Source organism: Strix uralensis, chromosome 1 (genome assembly GCF_047716275.1).
Source record: "Strix uralensis isolate ZFMK-TIS-50842 chromosome 1, bStrUra1, whole genome shotgun sequence".
NCBI lineage: Eukaryota > Metazoa > Chordata > Aves > Strigiformes > Strigidae > Strix > Strix uralensis.
The window spans coordinates 122,887,548-122,909,159 of NC_133972.1; the positions used below are offsets into that span (position 1 = coordinate 122,887,548).

Consider the following 21,612-nt stretch of genomic DNA (forward strand, 5'->3'; position numbering starts at 1 on the left):
GCCTGCAGTTTTCCGGCAGGGCTGCGAGAGGCGCCTCCTCTCTCCTTTTTATACACGAGCCGCCGGCAGCAGCCGCCGGACTCGCCGCCGCCGCTCGCCCCCGCCGCACTGGATTTACCGCCCGCCGCGGCCCCGAGCCCCGGCCCCATGCGGGGCACCGGCAGCAGGTTTGGCCCCTCGCTTCTTCTTCCTTCCTTCCCCCCCCAACCGCCGCGATTTCCCTTTTTCCTCCCCGCTTTTCTGCTCCTGCCTCTCTGCCCTCGGCCGCGCCGGGAGGAGAGCGGCTGCGCCTGCCTGGGGGAGCCCGAGGGAGACTTTGTGGGCAAACATCCGATGCCGGTGCCTGGAGCCCTTATCTGCCGGAGCCTTATCTCCCAGTTATCTCGCAGGAGAGAGAGACGTATTTGGTGCCTATCTGCGAGGGGGGGACTCTGTGTGTGTCCTTATTTATGTGCCTGTGGTTATCTGGAGAGCCCGAGGTGGGTTGAGAGCGGGGAGCCTCGCCGCCCGCTTCCCTTGCTGTCACTTCTCTGCGTCCCCTTTCGCTTTCTGCCCCTTCTCCCAGAGGCTGGGCACCGGGGGCTCTGTGTCCGTCTGTCCGGCCGGCCTCTCTTATGCTGGCGGCTGCGGAATGCGGCCGGTCTCGGCGGGAGCCCCGGCTGGCTGTGGGATGGGTGCCATTCCGCAGAGGTGTACTGGGGCTACGGGCAGGCCCCCCCGGCCAGGGACGCCGGCTGGTACCAGCCCCCGCGACTGGCACAGCCCCCCCGGCCCGGCCCCTGCCTCGTGTCCCGGTGCAGCCGCGCACACGTCGGGGCCCGGCCCGTTCGCATCTCCCGGCTCGCGGGTGCCTTTCCCTCCTCCTCCTCCTTTCCGTGACCTTGGGCTGGAAATAAGCAAACGAGCGAGGCGATGTACGGAAAAGCTAACATCGCTCTCCGGAGAAGTAACCTTAAAGGGATCGCCTTACTAATTGTTTTCTCGGTGGAACCGAGTCAAATGACTCATTCATTGAAATAATCATCATCATAACAACAACGACAGCAGCCAAGGAAGGGGCTTTAGTACAGACCGGGAAAAATGCCCCTCTTCCCCCTTCGCCCCCCTCTCCCCCACCTTCCCCCCCCTCCCCAGGCGTGCTTCTCGCTCAGCCCCGCAGCGCAGGGTGCGGGGGGAGAGGAGCGCAGCCCGCCGGCGGCGCGGGGAGAGGGGCCGGGGCCGGAGCCCCCAGCCCTCCCTCGCGGGACCGCGCTGCGCGGCCGGCGGCTCCCAGCCCGTGTTGACCTGGGCTGCCTGATCCCACTCCGCCGGGGCGAGGGACAGCAGCGCCGAGGCGACATGACTGATTAAGCGCTCAGAGGGTCCAGATAAGCCCTGATGAATCTCATTAAGGGAGGGAGACGGGCTGTCCTGTTTGCTAACTTTGTTATTATTATTTCTCTCTCTCCCCCCCGCCCCTCCCGCTCTTTTGTGTCCTCCCTCCCCGCCCTGCCCTGTGGACCCCCCCTTCCACTCCTCCTCCTCCTCCCCCTTCCCCATCCACACCCAGCGGCTAGAAGGGGACCTGGATGGCCGTGGCTGAAGGCGGCTGGTGCACGGTGAAGCGGTGCGCTGCGGGCGCCGGCGGTTCCTCCTGCCCCTTCGCGACCAGGGAGCCGCGCCCGTCTCCTCCTTCGCCCTCCTCCTCCTCCTCCTCCTCCTCCTGCGGCGGCTCCCAGGGCGAGCGCGGCTCCTCCAAGACTCCTCTGCCGGAGCCCGACGGCAGCCACCGGCCGGCCCCGCCGCCGCCCCCCACCGCCGAGAGCAGGTCGCTGCTCGCCCCCTACGTGCACTTCGGAGCCCCCCACCCCTCCAGCTGGGAGGACATCCTGCTCTTCGCGGATCTAGACCAAACCAACAAGCTGATCTGGTCCAGCCGCGGCCCCAAGCTGAGCGCCCTCGGCGCCGAGCAGCCCGAGGAGATGTACCAGACCCTGGCCATCTCGGCCGCCCAGGGCCCCACGCCTTACGACGGATCTCCGGGCGGCTTCATGCACTCCACGCCTAGCTCGCCCGTCTACGTGCCCACGACCCGCGTGGGCTCCATGCTGCCCACGCTGCCGTACCTGCAGGGCAGCGGGGCGGCCCAGCCCAGCCACCCGGGTGGCGGCCACGCCGTCTGGTCCCAGCCGGCCGCGGAGAGCCCCTCGTACAGCACCGCCGGCGGCTCCCACCCTTCGGGCCGCTTCCCCTACTCGCCCAGCCCGCCGGTGGCTAACGGGGCCTCCCGGGAGCCCGGCGCCTACAGCAACAGCCTGGGCGCCAGGGACCAGTACAGCCCGCTGGCCCGGCCGCTCAACGGCTCCTACCCGGGGCACTACACGTCCTACGTGGGGCCGCAGCTCACCCCCGCCTGGCCCACGGCGCCCTTCGAGAACTCCATGCTGCACTGCCTCCAGGGCCGGGCCGCCCCCATCCCCGTCCGGGCACCCAGCGCAGGTAGGACCCGCCGCCGGGGGCGCGGGGGGGGGGGGGGGGGCGGGCAGGGAGGGGAGGGCAGGCAGGCAGGGCAGGCAGGGCGGCCGCCTCATGCCGGGGATGCCCGCTGGCGGGGGTGCCGGGGGGCCCGGGGGGGGCGGCGGCGGGGCTGCCCCGGAGCGGGCTTCGCCGGGGGCGGCTCCGGTGCCGGTGGCAGGACGACGGGCCCGGGCCCGCAGCTTTCCTGGAGTGGAGGTGGCTCTCGTCGTTTACGTTGGATTGCGGGGAGGGGAACAGCGCGCCCCAAAAAAGCGGCGTGCTTCGGAGTATGGCGATCGGGGTTGCAAACCGGCCGTTCCCAAAACGGACGGCCCGCTGCAAGCCTCGCTTTTCAGTTTCCCAGCTCCGTACGTTCCTGCTTCCCGAGCCTCGAAATGGTGACAACTTCACCGCGAATTAACCTTTCTTGTAGCGTAGGGAAAAATTACAGGGGCTCGCTTAACCCATGTTGGATTATTTCAACTACAAACCGTTCCGCTGCTTCGTTAAAAGAGAAAAGCAGCAAAACAAAACCGCGGGTATGAACGAGAAAGCCCGTTTATAAACCGCTCTTAAAATGCGGCACCTCCTGATGGGATTTTACTTTCGCTTCCGAGGTGTCCCATCCTTGTTTTTTAGTTTAGGAAATTCTCGGTGTCATTAAATTAATTGTAGAAGTGGAGGATGAGCTCCGATGGTTTAGTCAGAGGTAGAAAGATTAACGATTCCTGCAGTGTCTTCGGTTTTAGAATACATGTATGTATATATAAATACAGATGTAGAGAAAGGTGTGTGTCCGGGGGTAGGTGTGCGTGTATATGTATATTTATATACATTCGTGTATACTTATATATTTGTGTATATTTATATGTATTTTAATATATGTATGTATACACACACGCGCACACACACATTTGATCAGCATTTGCTTTAATCATAAGCTACCCACCAGGTAGGTATATTTTATATATACACCGTGATTTTCTCTTTCTGTGCAGTGTTGCAGAAAATTGCGCGATGGTTTTACACCTTTCTGTAGGGGTGCACACGATGCTTCTCCCGTCTCCCGGTAGATTTAGGCATTTTAAGCCTCCCACTTGGTGTTTACTAACATGACAGAGGGAAGAAGACTCAGTTGTAGTGGCGGGAGGAGAAGGGCAGAGCAAAGCCGAGAAGCCGCGTCTCAGGGCGACATGGAGGTTGAGTTTTTTAACTCAATTTCCAAAAGTTACCGTGTAAAACTAGGGGATGGAGGAAGAAAATCCTGGTTTGGGTTTGTTTGTTTATTTTTTTTTTTTTTTTCGGGAGAAGAGTGGAGTTGGAGAATCTCACGGAAGGGAGAGGAGAGGGCCGGGGGAGAAGGGGTTGAGGAGGGAAGGAGCAGGGCGCCGGAGGAGGCTGGGGCAGGAGAGCCAAGCCAGCCGAGGAGGGGGACGGCAGATTCCCCTGCTCCCGGGGGTCTCTCGCCCAGCCTTGTGCCTGGGGCCGCTCCCGCTCCCTCCCCGCGGGGCCGCCGAGCCTCGGCCCGGCTGGGAAGGCGCAGGCAGCGCGGGCAGCCGCGTCGCTGTCCCGCCTTCCTCGCCTTTCCCTGGACGGTGCCTCCGGCCCCCCGTGCTGGGAAGCGGCGGGGCAGGGGTTATTCCTTCGGGGAGGCGGGGGGTGTGTGTGCCGGAGGAGCCGCCTCGCCTTGTAACGTGGGGCAAAGCAGCCACCCGGAGCTCCCGGGCCACGCGAGTTTTCGGCTCCTGCAAGGCAAAAGGCGGCAGCAAAGCCGAAGCCACGCGTGTTCCCGTTTCAAATAATCGTGTCAGCGGTCAGGAGTTGCAAACTGTTGCCGCGATATATTTTTATAGCAAAACATTAGACAGTTTGATCCAGCTTTCTTAACGTTACTCGTAGAGTTACTAAAACAATATCTAAAATTAAAACTTGGTTTTGCTTGCCTTGGAGATAAATATATTTCTCGCGCACTAAGGGGAAAAATATTTTTAAATGCCCGAGAAATGTTGTGAGGGCAGAATTTCTTTCTGCAGGCACGAAGGTAATGTTATAAAGTAAATAGCTGAGACAAATAACTGTTTAACTTCCAGCGTCCTTGAAGCCCTAAGCATTTTCCTGATTACAGTCTTCAGTGGCGCTTTTAGTGCAAAGATTAATAAATCTTAGCGATGTGCTAAGAGCTACAAGCTGACAACGTAAGTTGAACTGTGCTCTCTGGACTCTGCCGTGTGCCTGTTCAGCTCCTAATAATTTGCAAACGCAGGGAGGAGAGAAATGTATTTCGGTGGGTGCGGACCAAAAGGCCGTTTCTTTCTGAGCTCAGTGCCCTCCGTGTCGTCGCAGCGCTCTCCCCAAAGCTGCCTGACGTTACAAGCTCTTTCGCTTTACAGAGCCAAGGTGCTAAGCGAAAGGTAAAAGAGAAACCCAGTGATGAATTAAGGCAGGCAGCGGAGGAGATGGATGGAGCAAAAAAATCACTAGCGAAGCTCTGAGTCTGAGACAGCTTTTCCCAGCCTCCTCTCGAAAGCTGCTGTAGAAATTCAAACACCTCCTTTTATTATTTCTGCACAACGTGGCACGGTATATGTGAAATCCCTATTTATTTTTTTTTCTCCCCGAAACGTGGAGAGGTGAATCAGAACAAGAATATAAGGACTTGCAGGGGTGAAGGCATTTGCTTTTATAGGTGGGTTCTCTATACTTTTTGCCGTGCATTTAGACCCTTTTTTCCCTCCCCAGTGTTCAGGAGCTATGAGAGCAGGAGGCAGAATACGGCATATTTTTCCATTTCCTCCGTTTCCTACCAGCCTGCTCGAATTTGACCAAATAGCCGAGGCGAAGTGGTCGCTCGCCGTCGCTGCCTTGGCACACCAGCGTCCCAAACGCTGTCCCTGAATTTGAAGTTCCTACTAGTTGCGAGGCATTTAAAATGAGAGCCGGGGGTAAAAACTCCTTGCCCAACCTCGACTCGGGGCAATATTGGGGCAAAACCTTCCCTCCCAGGGTCCGGCTCCCAGGGTGGCTTTGGAAAAGGGCACCTAACCCCCCCTGCCCCCCTTTCAAAGCCAAGTGCCCCCCCCCCGTCCCCTCGGTGGACACCACGACGGGGGTGTAGGGCTTCAGCCAGATTTCCGAAGGGCCAAATCCCGACGTGAGTGCAGTGCTGCCGGGGGTCACCGCTCCGTCTGGCCGGTACCCCCAGCCCGTCCCAGGCAGCACCGGCTCCGCTCTGCTTTGTAAAGCAAAGGTTGCGCCGGGGCCGGCAACGAGTCTGGTACATTAGAAAAAAAAAAATAAAAAAGAAAAAGAAATAGGATTTTGTAAAAAACGACCGCACGGCCGCGATCACCGCTGGGGAATTGCTTTTCCGAGGACTGAACAGTGACGGTTGTTTGCTCGCCCGGGGCCGATCTGTCGGCGCGGCGGGGCCGGGGCAGCGCTCCGCGGGGCTCCGCGCCCACCGGCGGCCGTGCCCCACCGCCTCTCCCCTCTGCTCCTGCCCCCCCAGAGCTGCTGGAGGACCTGTCCGAGAGCCGGGAGTGCGTCAACTGCGGCTCCATCCAGACCCCGCTGTGGAGGAGGGACGGCACCGGCAACTATCTGTGCAACGCCTGCGGGCTCTACACAAAAATGAACGGCCTCAGCCGGCCCCTCATCAAGCCCCAGAAGAGAGTGGTGAGTGGGGATGGAGGGAGGAGGGGGGCGAGAGAAGCTGCGCCCCGAGAGACCCCAGTCAGCGCTGGCCGCGGGGGGAAAGCAGGAGTAAGGATGAGGGAGCGCGACCAGAGCGTTGTAGCCCAGTTGTTCCCCTGGCTGCAAAACCAAAGTGGGGCTCCTGACCAGGTTTGCAGGCCACGGTGAGGGGCGACAGGGCTGGCAGCTCTCTGGGTGCAGCTTCAGGCCCACCTCCGAGCCCTACACTGGTGAAATCGCCTTCTGTCCCCCGTGAGCTGCTCACCAGGCACAGGCCAGCCTGGCTTTTTGGACCTCGTTGGTGAGGGGGCATTGGTGGCTTGGAAGAAATTTGTGCTGCTGCTGTTGGACGTTTCCAACAGAAAACAAAAAACCCAAAAAAACCCCAAAAAACAAAACAAAAAAAAATCAAGGTTGGAAAGTGTTTGTTCAGAGAGCTAGGAATTTCTCCAGACCTGCTTTGTTTGCTGAGAGCTCGATCCTTGGGAATGTAAGCAAGTTTTGTATATAATTCAAAGAAAACCAATTGTTTAAACAATGATAATAGCCTTTGTTTTGTTTTGCTCTTAAGCAATGAACGGTGATTTTTCTAAAAATATACTCCTAAAACTAGGGGGGGAAATAAATAGTACAAACCAGAACCCCTGTTTATAACTCAGGCTGGCACTGAATAGGCAAGGAGAAAATTAACAAGCTGGGACTGCGCGTTATGTTTAGCAAATCTGGGTGGAGGTCAGCAGAGAGAAAGAATATGCTCTTCAGTAATGGCTGTTACTGAGCGAGCCACAATAAATCACGCCGGTATAATCCAAGCTGATGTTTGGACCCTTGTGTATGGAGACAGTGTATCAAACCATCAGCCTTTCAAGCCCCTTTCGATCACGCCAGCTGCTTCGCTCCATGCCTGTTTTCCTAGTGTTAAAACATGTCCCATTCTTTTATTTCACAACCATTTGAATTTAATGCCCTTACGGGAGCAGGGGAAACAACCAAAAACCAAATGCGCGATGATCAGAGCAGACAGTAAGTGCTCATGAACCACCCCCACCTCTTCTTAAAAACCTTCTTCAAAAAAACAGAGTTAATTTAAGCCAGAGGTTAATTACTGCTGGGTGCCCGTTTTTTCTATCTGGTTGTCCACTGAATTTCATGACACGAGGTGTTATCTCATTACCGGGGACAAATGCAGCAGACTGGATAGATCTGCCGCTTCTCTGAAGTGTCAGAGCTCATCTGGCTGTGGCACCCTGGCCCAATGCAGATTTCAAGTATTTGATACCTGGCTCTGGCATTTCTGTGTTTCTTTTCTTATTTTTTTGAAGGAGGGGTGGGGGTGAGGAGACTAAAACAGAGTCAAACTGCAGCCTGATTTCAGCCTGACACCTCGGTGAAATAACTCTGAAATAGCTCTGCGTAACAATCCCTACCGAGTACCCTGGCCATAACTATAAATCAGCCATGACTGTGTGTTCATACAGTTGGAAATACGTAGGTGAGAAGGGAAAATGTTTTAAAAATGCTAAACATGTTTAGATTGCCCCGAAGTTTCTGATAAAATTCCTGCAGCAGAAAAGTCATTTTAGCTCCAAAACATGCCAAAACCCCCCGTTTGTTTAGATACGGGAATGAGCAAAAACTACTGAAATAAAATATATGAAGATTTATACCAGACTGCATACAAAAGAAAGAAAGGTTTAACAGAGTGAAATGTCTGACAGCATTTCACTTGCAAAGAAAAAAACTAAAGCATATGTGTTAAGACCAGCTTTTTTTTTTACCCAATCCATGTAAAACTTGTATTGAATCGAGGAGCGCAATTTGGACGCTATGTGCATACGTATTTAATAACCAGGTCACAAATTCTGTTTTCATGAGACCTGGATTTTTAAGAATAAAAAGCATACGTGTGTACTTCAGCCTATATTACACTTGGCTGGGTTTTTTTTGCTGTGCAATTAATAATGGATTACTGATTCAAAGTTACAAAATTTGTATTTAATCTGGAGTTCTTTCCGAGCTGTGGTGTAAGATGACGGCTTACTGCTAAGAAACTTGAACAGATAAAATTCAAGAAACTTGGTTATTACTCTGGAATATTCTTCATTCTCAAAACACTTTTATCGGTTTCCCAAGTGGCAGGCAGCTCTGAGGTATCAAAGGTGACCGAGTTACTTCTAACAGCCCAACAGTAAATGATTCAAGAGGAAGGGCATTGTACCCTTAAGTCAGTAATTTCAGTTATGGGCGCTTTATAGTCAGAATAAGATTAATGCAATCCTCTAAAACTGACTTCTGCATGTAAACTTGTTCAGCTGCCAGACACAGAGCTAGGCACAGATTTTTTTATATTTTTTTTGACAATGCGATACTTTGAAAAAGACTAGATTTATGATGTAGCTGGAATTCTTTGCTTGTGATGAACGTAAAAGAGACCACTTGTTACAGGGACTTTTATAACCCATTCACCTTCATTTCACATGTTTATGAGGACTGCCTTCACTTATGATATACAGCCTGCAGCCATAAAGCTCTGGGTTATATGGTTATTTCTGATACAAGGTTGCTTCATCTTGGCTCCAAACTCCACGGAAGAGTGTCATAAATGGCTTGTTTGCAGTGGGGACCTTGTTGTTACCCACCAGCTTTTCTGCTGGCCGAGGGGAAGCTCTGCTCTGTAAAACACACTCCCGAGGCACGTTGTTCTTCACACAAGGATAAAATGGGTGATGATAAAAAGACTTTTTTTACAAAGATGCTGCTGTTGTACATGTTACCCCTGGGATGCCCGGGAAAGTTTTCCCTAGCTGTGGTGTCACTGAGGGCAGGTGATTAAAGCAGCTAATTTTTCCAATAGGGCAGGAGTATCAGTGGCTGCTTCTTTGCCCACTGCACAGGGGAGAGGTCATTGAACCAGCTGGAGAGGCAGCACAGGAGTGATGTGCTTTCTCTTCAGCTGGATGGAGCTGCAGTGGAGATGTTTCCTAGCTGTCCTGCTGGAGGACAACCAGTGCCCGGTGGTCCGAACAGAGGCACCCAGGCCAGCAGCTCCAAATGTGAATTTTGCCTCTGCCATGACTGCCCAGAGTTGCAGACTCACAGTACCTCTTCACATCAGCTTTCCAGTCTCTGAAATGAGGACAATCTTGGTTTAATTCTGCGATGTCACTGATAGATGCTATTAAAAAACCCTCCTACCGTCCCCGCTACATGTTGAAGTACTTTTTATAAACTGTAAAGACATAAATCATTTGCTCCTGCGAGCTTGTTTACGCCTGTGTTTGCCTACACTTGCCTCTAGCCCTCGTCGCGACGGCTGGGCTTGTCCTGTGCCAACTGCCACACCACGACCACCACCCTGTGGCGCAGGAACGCGGAGGGTGAGCCCGTCTGCAACGCCTGCGGCCTCTACATGAAGCTCCACGGGGTAAGCAGCTGCTCTGCCGAGGGACATTCCCCGCTGGCCCTGATGTTCCTTTGGGGAAGGGGTGGTCCTTCTGATGGTGGGCGCCCGGTGGCTTCAGGGGGTGGCAACTTTCTGTTGATGCTAACGATCTTGGCTCATGGTTTGGATGGCGGAGTTAAAAAATGGTGAACAAAATGGATAAAATGACCGAAAAATGCGTGCCATTAGAAAATGGCTATCCCATTTTAGCAAGTTATGCTTTTGTGCTTTTGACAAGTTATGTGTTTGGTGTTTTAGTTCTCCCGACAGATTTGTACAAATAAACCACCTCTGGATGAGTGGTACAGGTGTTTTTGCCACTGGGATTTAAACCAGCTCTTCAGTGGGGAAAAAAAAACCCTAGACCTTTAATAAGACAGTTTTTCATGGACAGACATAGCTGTGCCAGCAAAACTTTAAATGTCATTTCAGCCTTTGCTAGGCAATAATAGAGGAAGAAAATAGCTCTATCCTGAAAGTGATGGAGTATGTTTTGGGTGAGACTTGGAGCCTGTTATGGTCCTGTGGATTAAGTTACAGTCAAGCACAAGTGTTTGAAGAGTGAAGGCATTAGGAGTGATTGGGACTTGGTCTAGTCCTCAAGAAAAAAAGAAATAATATTACAGGTTTAAACATCATAATGATAGTAAGCATACGCCTGAATTGTCTTTCCCAAACTTGTGTTATCATTCAGTTAAAATATATTTTAAGCCAATGTTTTCTTTATCATGGCTATTGTTGTGACGACACAAAACACAAAGCTTATTTTTGAGAACATTTTCCCTATAAATATAAATTTGGATACTATGAAGCTGTATCACAGGCAGAACTGCTTATAAGAACAAATACTAAGTAAGTTGATTATGGCCTAAAGCTTCTGTCCTAAGACACTTACCGGTGATGATCTGGTTTGCATAGCTGGTCCACAGAAAGAGGAGTATTTTTTCCCCTCATATGCATTATTACTTTCCAGAATCAGCCACTGGAGATAATTCCTAACCAACTAGAATAAGGAATCCAGGATCAGATATACCCCATCCAATTTAATTTCATGTGATGTGTGGCCAAACGGGGCTGTTTTTCCCTAGATGTGTGCTGTTTACCCGTGGACTGACTGAGGTGTTGGAAAAACTGTTCAGTTCACAACAAGAAAAAAGTTCCCCTGCTTTCTTTATTCAGCTAAAACTCCCCTTGAAACAACCCATTGCTTTGCCCAAATAAAATGCAAAGGTTTTTCAGAATCGATACTGTGACACAGGAAAAATTGACTCACTGTACAGGCGTTTTCAACATCACCATTTGATCTTGTAGTGTATTTTGATTTTTGATATTAGAGTACATATACAACTCTGATTGGTGTGGAAATTTAATTTTTTCAGGTTCCCCGACCTCTTGCTATGAAAAAAGAAGGAATTCAGACCAGGAAGCGAAAACCTAAGAACATAAATAAGTCAAAGGCATGCTCTGGTAAATATAAAAAGATAAGAAAGTTGAGCTGCAAGAGTTTTTTCACCTGGCTGGAAAATATTTGTTTTTAATACCAGTTCTCAATCTTTCAGGTAACAGTACTACTGCGGTTCCTATGACTCCAACATCCACGTCTTCTACTAACTCAGATGACTGTAGCAAAACCGCTTCTCCCAGCACACAGCCTGCAGCCTCCGGGGTAAGCCGTAAGCCGCTGTCCGTATCTGTAAGCAGGCAGATCACTGTGCAATGTTATCACAGCTTTTATCTTATCTAGCAGAACAATAATCTAAACAAACTTTCCAGTTTTGTTAGCTGATACTGGAACAAGATTTTCGGAGGATATTACATATAGCTGTAAACAGAATGACAAGCTGAAGTACTTTACAAACCTCTTAATTAAGATCTATATAATTTTTATGATTAAGTTAACCATAGCTTAACCCCAGACATTTTGTTTTGAAATGCTCAGGTTCTTCCATTGCAAAGGTTCTCTTTTGGAACAAAGACAATGAATCATGCCTAATTATTCCTTTCAAGAAACAATTGTGCATGTACCCCTTTTTTTCTGAAATGATCTGATAAGAATTTATAATTTAAGGCACTGCTGCTCTCACGTTTTTCAAAAGCTGTTTAATATACATATGAATTTTTACGCATTATCCCAAATGACTGGTAAACTCCAGCAAAGTGTTATCCTGTTGTATGAAGGGAAACATAAAGGCTTTTGTTTTAAACTAAGATGTGCACTTTTAAGCCCTGATTCAGACCCAGCTGAAACCAGGCTGGGGCACCCCACTGATTGCAGTGTGTAGGGGATCTGCCCTCTTCTTGCACGGGGCTCTTCAGGGGCCAGATGCTCAGCATCTGGCAGCACCGAGCTCCAGAGGAGCCCCAGAGGAGTGTTGATCATCCCCTGCTTTAGTTTTGATCTTTATTTTACATCATGTACTCAAACCGTCTCAAACTTCCTTCCTTCACTCAGTTAGCATGCGTAATAACAAATACTACCACTAAAGTTGTGAAGCTTAACATAGATTAATTTCTAACCCCTTGGCTACACATATCTGTATCCACACTTACTCCTCAGGCCTTCTGTATCCTTTAATCTGCCACATCATTTCTTTGAAAAGCTTTCCTAATGTGGCTTTCTCTACTCCTTTATTAATAAAAAGAAGACATTGTTTATAATAACTATTTTTCAATATGTCTCGGTGTTCCCACATCCAAATTCCTTTCAATAGTTTAATTCCTGACGTACAAAGTTTCATTGTACAAGGGGAGGAAAAAAAACATTTTTAGCAAATGCGATTGTTCGTGGACTGACAGGGCCACCCAGTTTCAGAGGCACTGGGTTTTGGGTTTGGATGCTGCCAGACAAGGATATTACTAAAAGGGCTTGTCTTTGACATAAGAAAACCCTGTCAGTCCAATAAAATAAACAGATCACATAAAAAAAAGAGGAACGTTAACCAAAAGTGAACTGTTACTGGGTTTCAGGCTTCCCCCAGTGAACTACTAGGCACTGTTTTAGGCTCTCCCCTAATACTTGCAAAGGAAAAACTGCAGCCAGATTTTCCTTAAATTTTCCTTAGATTGCCCTAAGTGGGACTACTTACCTGAGGAATGTTGTGAGATTTATACAATGGACAGAATTAGAAGCACAATCCTAGCTGCAGCCAAGGCAGCAGTGTAGGCTGGAGGCAGCACAGCTGTGTGCTGCTCGGGCAGGGAGAGGCCATATAGATGAGATCCCATTTCCCCTATGCCCTTGTTTTCTTGGTTGGCTAAAGCCTGTCTTCCTTTCTGTAGCCTTTCTCCCTAGGACAGTATATCAAACCTGTTTATTAATAATCTTCATGTTATAATGTTAATAGTACCCTTTGTAATATATTTTTGCCAGGTGGAGTTGTGTGGCTACCAGAGGAGAGTGGGCGGGGTGCAGTTCATGAGCCAAAAAACTGTTTGAGAGATGTTAGCAACTAAGGGCAACTCCCGGAGACCCTGAGGCTGCTCTTAATTACACAAAGGAAGGCATCCCCCAGTGCCAGGACTTCAGTTCTCCCTGGTTTTTCCATAGTAGATCAGGCTGGGAGAGGATACCTGTGCGAGGCCCAGGGAAATCTGTCCCCTTGTATCCAGCAGGCAGCACAGTAACATCTGCATAGCCTTTTTCCCCACCATGATTCAATCAGATGTACCCTGCATATGCAAAGCACTTGCAAATTTCCTCTTGTGAAAAATTTAAATGAAGGGAAACGATGGAGAGAGGCTGTGAAATGCACTGAAGCGGGGAGGTTGCAGCAGTGACCAGACATGTGGGCATCCCCTTGACTCTCCTCCACCTACATGAGGGGCTGGTGATCTCCCACCCCTGCACCCCAGCCCCAAATGTATGTAAATGAGGATGGTATTTTGCAGGGGAGCTGTTGACAGGGCATGTCGTGGGTATGGCCACATCCTTCCCTTGGGCTCCTGGCTTTGCCCAAGCACCAGCAATTCAATGGATTGGGGACAGGGGAGGCTGGAGGCTGAAAGTAGAAAGTGGTGGCTGTTGAGACTGGCTCCTGTTGCCCCAAACATCATTTGGGAACATGATCACTAGCTGTGAAGGAAATGAAATAATTTCTTATGGGCCCAAATCCCGTGGGAGGGGCTGAGCACTCATAAGGGCCATTGAAAGTTGCAGGAGTGAAGGGATGTCAGCATTTTAGAACGAGGTAGCCTGTAATCTGATCACATGCTGAAGCAAAGATACTCTGCTAGACTTCTATTTTCCTTACTTATTTTTTTCCACATTTGAGTTGACCCATCGATAGCCTGAAGGTTTGTATTTATTCTTAGAACAGGCAATGGCTTTGCACAAGGAGGATAAACTTCTCCAGGCCATGTCAGGATGGAAAAACCCTCAGGTGGATGAATCCAGCCTCTGTAACATTTAGTTGCTTTAATGAGAATGGTGTCAATTCCTGCCAGTGGCGCTGGTGACATTGCCGAAACACGAGCACCTGCTGGAAGAGCGAACCTGGCTCATTCCCCGCACGTTACACAACTGGCATGGCAACTTGTTTTTGTTTTGTTCTGTTTTTACTTCTCCAGCCTTTATTCTGTGAAGCGGGGAAAAATGCCAAATTGACATTAGGCAGAGAAATATGATGACGTTTTAGAAACTGTGGTCTGAAATTCACAGCAATGTTGTTGCTAAAAGAAACAGAGAAAATGAGTTCCTCTACTGGTACAAAAGCAATTTATTATGCCCTTTATGGGAGGCTGCCAAAAGAGTTCCCAGTTATGTAGAAATCTAATGGAAATGAAATTCAGCAGAATTCAGTTTTGTCAGTAATACTCACTTTTTGCCCTACCTTTCTTTATCTCTTTTAAAGTAAAATAAAGAGGGGGACGGCAGAAAAAGAGAAGGGCAGCGATTAGTCTTGGAAATGTCTTTGAGACTATCCGTTTCATGAAGGGAATCTTATATGATGCCAATTTTGAGACAAATTAGCAAGAACCTTAAATGCTGATTTTAGGTTCTAGTTGAAGTTTAAACATTTAAAAGACATGATTAATGAATTGCTGTGGGTGCAAAGTTGATTTCAAACATCTCAAAATGCAGAAGTGTTTGGATCGGAGATACTCCGTTGTCCCATTGTAAAGGGGCTGTTTGCCAAATTCACATCTGGACCTAGAATTCAGGCCTATTTCTGTTTTCCTAAGCAGTGTAAGTACTGGGTGTCCTGTGTTACTAATATGGAAAAGGTCCAGCTGCATGATATATGAAGTTGCCTTACGTCCCCATAAAAAGAAGATTTGAGGGTTTCAGACAGCCTGCATCTGCATCTATACCTGCTCTCCCTTTGATGCTGCTGAAACTGTACAGAGAAAAGCTACACAGAATAAGTTGCTAAACGAAGGGCAAGGGCTGTAGTGCACACCCATCCATTTTCATGCAGGGGCTCCAACTAGTGTGATTACCAGAAGGGTTTTATTCCCTTATTAGGATAAAAGGCAGTATGAAAACTGCTGTAAAATCTGCTTTTTATGGCAGGACATGGAGGCTCCTTGAGCCAGGGCTGATGTCAATAAAGGCTCAGCAGCACCAGGGGAGCTTTTCTTCCAGAAGACTCTATCGTGCCCTTTGCCTCCAGTCTGGAGATTTCTCAGGACCGTAATCAGACACCATAGAACAACTTAGGATAGTTGCCTTGCAGGTAAAACTAGAGCTTACTTCCCTTGGAGGTTTACCTTGAGAAGTGGTTCAGAACCAGCTCTTCAGTGGAAGGGTGGAAAGCGAGATAGCTGACCGAAATGGCCTTGACAGGTGGTGAGCTAACAGGAAAATGCACTTCCAGCTGTCCCCAGAATGCCTGACAACCTGGACATTTTTGCAGGCTATAGGGGAATCAGCCTCCATATAGTATCTCCCAGAGTCCGGATGAATCAGAGATTCAAACTCTTAAAGAAATCTCCTAGTCACATGGATATTGGAAAGTTGAATGGCTGAGGGTCCTTCAGACTACTGATGATAAGATTTCAGATGGTAATAATTCCGTAGCCGTTGGGACAGAGTTTCCATGAGAAAGGCTCACCAGCATGATTGGTAGGACTTTCACCTGGAAAATGGGACAGTGCCTCAGTCCTGGTATGAGTAAATATTTATCTAAACCAGGTGGAATAAGATCAACAGGAGGCATGAGGAACATGGCAACCTAAAATACCAAATAGTCTGGTAGTCAGGGCATTATGCTGGGAGATCTGATACTCCAATTTAAATCTTCTCTTGGTCTCCTACCTCTTTTGCATTAGTCCTCACTCCTGGACAAAATAAGATGCTGCTTTCTTCTCCCCACTTTGTTTCATACATTCAGTCTTTTATTTTCTTTGCTCCATGTACATGTACCCTAAAGAGAGCATTTCATTTTGTATCAAACAGAACAAAACAATCCAGCTTTTTCATTTCAGTAGCGAAAAACAAGGAAAAAGAGTATTTTTGGTTCTACCCAAAATTTCTATATGCATATGGACCCATACATTTTTCTTGGTTTTGTTTTATTGTCAAAGCAATAAAGCAAATTACTCATACAGACCTTGACAGCAGTGGGGTCATCAGCTTTCCCAAGCCACGCTGGAAGTTGCCTCCCTTAGGAAATAAATGAAGTATTAACCACAGTTTTATGTTGCTATAATACAAAGCAGAGATTAGAAGATATATAAACTTCCACATTTGCAATATAAACAAATGGATCAATTTGACTAACAAGAAATGACAACTTTGCGTACTAAGAGGGTCACTAAATCAGAAAAAAAATCTGTGGTTTTGCAGTGCTGAGACTTGCTCTTCAGAAACCAGGGAGTGACAGTATTGGGAGAAAGTGCTCTTCATGGGGATGGCAGTTATGCCAGGGAGGCCGAGGCTGGAAAATAAAGGACTTCACCACAGTTTGCCACAACACTTTATAGGCAAAAGAAGTTTTTTTCAAGTGTGCTTCAGCTGACTATGGTTATCATTTAAGTGTAGCAAAACTAAACGAGGCTAACTGAGGAGGAAGAGAGTGTCAGCTGAGACTCAGATTACTACAGACTTAACGTAATGTCCAAAATTCATGGAGCATTTTGAACCTGCGAAGTGGGTAGAGCAAAGTTCTATCTGATAGAGCAAAGGTCTAGTTCAAGGCCTCTTGCCACTCACTCAAGCTTTTAGCACAAGTCCTTGCCCAGAGCTTTTGCCTCTCGACTGCGGAGGTGTGAGGGAAGGATGGTGCAGGGTGCAGGTGTCCCTCCCCTCTCCCCGCTCTCTGTGGTGGGCAGACTGTGTAGGAAGGAGTAGCTGGAAGAAAGCAGGAGTCCTTCAGCCAGAGATGCTGGTGCTGTTCCCCAGGTGCTAGCCAGCACAGGCTGAGCAGCCTGGTTTTGATCCGGGCTAGCTTTAGTGGGGGTGAATTTGGCTCCAGGGTGGTGACGGCAGGTTTCAGTATGATGTAGGTGTCTAAGTTCCTCTGTGGCTCTGGCTGAGGTCTCTCCCGGTGAGTGTGGCAGGCAGGTCCTCTACAGAAAGGCCACCTCTGATCTGGACAGCCTGCCTGCAGGCTGCCCCATGACCAGCTCCTGCTGGTTTGGGTAAAAAGAACCTTTGCAGATACAAACACAACCTTCCTCTGTTTGTTTGGGAGGCAAGCTCTTCCCAACGGGCTTCATTCATTTTTTCCCCAGGAAGCTGACCTTCAGCTGATTATCTATCCTATTATCAGATTTCAGCAATAAAAATAAATCCATTACCTTTTTATTGATAGAGCCAGCTGTTGTGAATTAGAAGAGCTTGTTGACTTCGGCAGCATTGTTCAGCTTATTTATTCCAGCTAACAAATGTCCTGTAATAACTAACTGTAACTTCTGTTGGTTTTCATCCCTTAAACCTAGAGAAGTAAGAGCAGACATAGGCAGGCTCAGGAGCAGAGCTGTGATTCAGCCGCATCCTTTTTGTGAGCTAAAGTTTGTTTTCCATGTCTCACTTTGGGAGCTGCCTGAGCTGCCTGCATTTGTCGTGACATTACCGGGGTGGGGTTTCCAGGCCCAGCGGTCCTGCCCAAGTCCTGCCTGCCTGGCTCAATGGAGCCAGGATCCGGCCTTGGTTGGGCAGGGATGGGCAGTCTTCAAACAGGACGTGCCTCTGCGTCCTCCCTTCTGGGGTGCCCGAGGGAGGGGTAGCCGATAACCCCACATGGAAACCGCGGGTCCCTGTGCCCCACCTTTGTAGGGCTGAATCAGGAAAAGGGTGAATTACACTTTCCAAGCCCGGAAAAAACAGGTAGCGATAAGATATTTGCCTACCGGAACAACAGCAGCAAATATGGGCAAACGGGAACCTTTCAAAGCAGCTCCTAGTATTTTTAGCTCAGGTTGAGCAAACACCACTCAAGTATAATTTAAACCCTTCTTCCACTGTGGGGAGATGCAGGCTGTTAAAAATTATATCTTTTGTGCTAGCAGGAGTCTATTTGATGTATTAGAAATAAAAAAAGTTTTTTTGAAAAACTAGGCTGATGCAAGACCAAATGGGACTCAAAGTTTAGCATGAAACCTCCCTCATTGAATTCTCTGTGTGTAGTCACAGGGAAAGAGGATATGGAGATTCGTTGTCACTGATTGGCAATTGTGTATTTCAGAGAGCTATAAAATATGGTTCTTCTGTTTAGAGCTGTTTTGGGTGGCAAGCAGTTGTTCCTTCCATCTCTGCATTTCTGGGTTGCAACTGATGGAGCAGGATCCTGATTGGTGACTGGGTGGAAGAATAGCAGCCATCAACCATTTTAATAAAAGCTAAAGAAAATGTTGGAGTCTGAGTGATTTCAGACAAAAGTGACTGCTGGCAATGAGTATCTCTTTCAGAAGGTGAGGTTTTCCCTGTGTTAAGCAAAGCAACAAGAACCTTGCACAGCACCATTTGGAAATTACCTTTGAAGAAATGAAATCTTGCTTTTCCTATGTCAGGACTGCTAGTTTGGCACAGCTCCAGGAGAGCCAAGAGCTCTACTCTTGTAAAATGATTAAATATGTATACTTTTCACTTAAACAGCAGGCAGGAAGCTTCTGCAGTCACAGTTTAGGATAGTCCTTTTTTTTTTTTTCTCTTTTTAAGGAATCTCATCCGAAGACTATCCATTAACAAGTAAATTAACTTTTTAAAGTTGACATATCCAAGAGTTAATTTTGTATGAAGTCAGCTCTTAAACATTTCCTTTATCAGGTGAAAACATTGCCCCTTCTCTGTCTGGCACTGCGAATTTTTCCTCTTTAGTGGATCTGCTCAGTCTCATGGAAAAAATGATTGTTTCTTTGTCTTTGTAACTCTCCATTTCTCTGTTAAAACATATGGACTGGTTCCAGGGTGGTTCAGAGGTTCATCTTTGTGTCTACCAAGGCTCCCCTGTGTGTTGTCTTCTGCATGTAGGTCATGGAAGAAAAAGGCTCCTGGTTCAAAGGCATAGTGTTTCTCGACTTGAGATGAAAAGACCATCTCCTTTAGTGGCCAGTCTGACAGGGATGAAGTGGTTGTGGCTAGCGTTTTGAAGGATGAGGAATGACTTCAGGCATTTCAAAGTCTGAGGGACGCAAAGGAGGCCGATTTCCAGGCGGTGCTCCACAGCCTGCTGGAGAATTGGGATGTATCTGGCTTCTTCCACTGGGGGAGAAAAATTCAAGGTGCCACCACTCCTGGATCACATTGTTGGTGGTGGCATCTGTGCCCCTTCAGTAGGGGGCAGTGGGACACACGCACGTTACCTTCATCATGGTCAAATTTCCAGGTTTTTCTGCACATGACACGATTTCTTTTCCATCTTGCTGTGAAGATAACCACGTGATGATCTCCAAATGTGGATATCACCCCCATCAGCAGGGCTGAAGGAGTGGGCTGTCCCTGAGACATTTTTTCAGTTTCAGGGTTTTGAGGCACAGGGGCAAGCAGAGAGCAAATCCTGGCTTTCCACAGAAATCCTGGGAGAGTGGCTGTGCCCTGAGCCCACTGTGCTCCCACTCACACCCCAGTGTGTGCAAAGCTCATCTGCTCAATGAAATATCTCTTTGCTCTTCCCCCTTCTCCAGGCGAGCTCGTCGGTGATGTCTGGCCCAGGAGAGAGCACCAGTCCCGAAAGCAGCAACCTTAAGTATTCAGGTCAAGACGGGCTGTACACAGGAGTCAGCCTGACCTCCACGGCCGAAGTGACGGCGTCTGTGAGACAGGATCCCTGGTGTGCCCTGGCTCTGGCGTGACCTGGCGCGAGGGAAGCTGGATCCCGGCGCTGCGCGGCAGCCCCCAGACGCCTGCGCGTGGTTTCTTTTGCGGAGCAGTCGTGGCGGCAGCGAGAGTGCTGGCAAAGACCATTCCTCTGAAATTGTTTTTGTGCCTTGGTGGCAGAGGTGTTTTTCAGCTTCCAAAAGAGGCTCTGTCAAAGCATCCAGTTCCTCATCTATGCAAGAAAAATATAGGGAAAGAAAATGCCCACCGGGGGATAGCTAATGCAGCCTTACACTCTGAAAACTAAAAAAAAAAAAAAAAAAAAAAAAAAAAGAGAGAAAAAAAAAGGAAAAGGAAAAAAAAAAGAAGAGAGAAACCTAGATGTATTGATAGATTTCAGAAGTACATCCTCGACTTACCCAGCAGTGCTGCCTTTCTGATTGTATAGTTGTTTTCATTCTCTCATTGCCTTCTTCCCCAAGAATTTGGCAGAAGTCGTCAAGTGTCAGGGAGGGAGTACCAAAGGCTTTAATTACTAGAGATAGTGAGATACTTTTTAACAAGTGTCAGAAGTGCATACTGCTTGAGTCGGCACAGATGTCTCGCACCGAACATTTGATGTCTTTGCCCTGTCGGTCCTCTCCTCCTGCGCCCTCCATCTTCAGCGTGCCTTGCTCTGCTCTTCAGAGCCCAGCTATGCCCCTGGAAGAAATCACAACTTTTGGTACAAGTGTCACAAGGCTCAGCTTGTGAAGGTGATTTGGGGTTGGTTGGTTTTTGTTTTTTTTTTGTTTAAAATATTTACTCACTTTGCAAGACTGCGATATAACTTTTAAAGTACACTGTGACTGAGGTTTATGAAAGTTCGTATTTTCTGGCTGAACTGTATAGAGTCAGTCGAAATTTGTAAACAGGGTAGCAATCAGATATTTTTCTTCCATATATACAATAATTTTTTTAAAGAAGTGCAATTTGCGTTGCAGCAATCAGTGTTAAATCATTTGCATAAGATTTAACAACAGTTTTTATACGAATGAATGAATGTAAACATTTTAACTTAATGGTACGTAAATAATTTAAAAGAAAAACTTAACTAGGCATCCTTAGGCTTTTTAGTGCAACAAAACCCCCATCCACCTTCTGTATTTCCAGTTGTCAAAGCAAGAGTTTCAAAGAACAAGCCTTCTCTCAGGAAAATTGCCCTAGCTGTTTGCTTGGAAGTGTTGTACAAAAATGCAAATGCATCCCCAGGGGTTTTTTTGACATTGAATAAGTATGTGCTGGAAAGAAACAAATTGTAATGAAACTTTACTACCTAACTGATACATATGTAAATACTCCATAAGATATTTAGGCATCTTGAAAATGTAGGATGCAATCTGTATAGTGTGACTGACGCATAGTTAGGTTGGTTTCCATTGGTTTTTAAGTGGGATGTCATTTGAAAAGTTATTTCATCAGAGCTTTACAAATAAAAGGGTATCATTTTGGGTTATATATACTTCTTTCCTGTACACTGTGCCTTCTCCTTTGCCTCCAATGCAATTGCTAAGCCTCATTAAATGCTATGAAAAGGTATCTGATACGGGCAGCATGTCTGATGGCTGCAACGAGGGTCTCCAGCTGAAGTGCCTGCTCTGGCTATCTAAATCTGCATTGCGTGTGGCTTTTCTGCAGCTCCCCTCACTACGCTTTCTGATGATGTGTAAACCCAGGGCGTCCACCTACCTACACAAGCCACTCATGGGCAGGCAGAAGGTTTTTCTGATGAAAGTCTGGGGAA

At 48.3% G+C, this 21,612-nt stretch overlaps 1 protein-coding gene across 1 annotated transcript; it reads left to right on the forward strand.

Annotated features, from left to right (window-relative positions):
- Positions 1–69: 69 nt before the first annotated feature.
- GATA6 (GATA binding protein 6) lies at positions 70–21,330 on the forward strand. The gene is made up of 7 exons (XM_074879376.1): positions 70–167; positions 1,550–2,478; positions 6,005–6,171; positions 9,488–9,613; positions 11,011–11,098; positions 11,191–11,297; positions 19,697–21,330. The coding sequence occupies exons 2-7, from the start codon at positions 1,569–1,571 to the stop codon at positions 19,862–19,864; spliced, it is 1,566 nt and encodes a 521-aa protein (XP_074735477.1). The 5' UTR covers positions 70–167; positions 1,550–1,568; the 3' UTR covers positions 19,865–21,330.
- The last annotated feature ends 282 nt before the right edge of the window (positions 21,331–21,612 follow it).

Bases quoted from the DNA above. Each gene is read 5' to 3' on its own strand.
- GATA6 (XM_074879376.1), top strand. From the start codon at position 1,569: ATGGCCGTGGCTGAAGGCGGCTGGTGCACGGTGAAGCGGTGCGCTGCG. The intron at 11,099-11,190 runs GTAAATATAAAA...TCAATCTTTCAG, and splicing joins TAAGTCAAAGGCATGCTCTG to GTAACAGTACTACTGCGGTT. The intron at 11,298-19,696 runs GTAAGCCGTAAG...CCCCTTCTCCAG, and splicing joins CACAGCCTGCAGCCTCCGGG to GCGAGCTCGTCGGTGATGTC.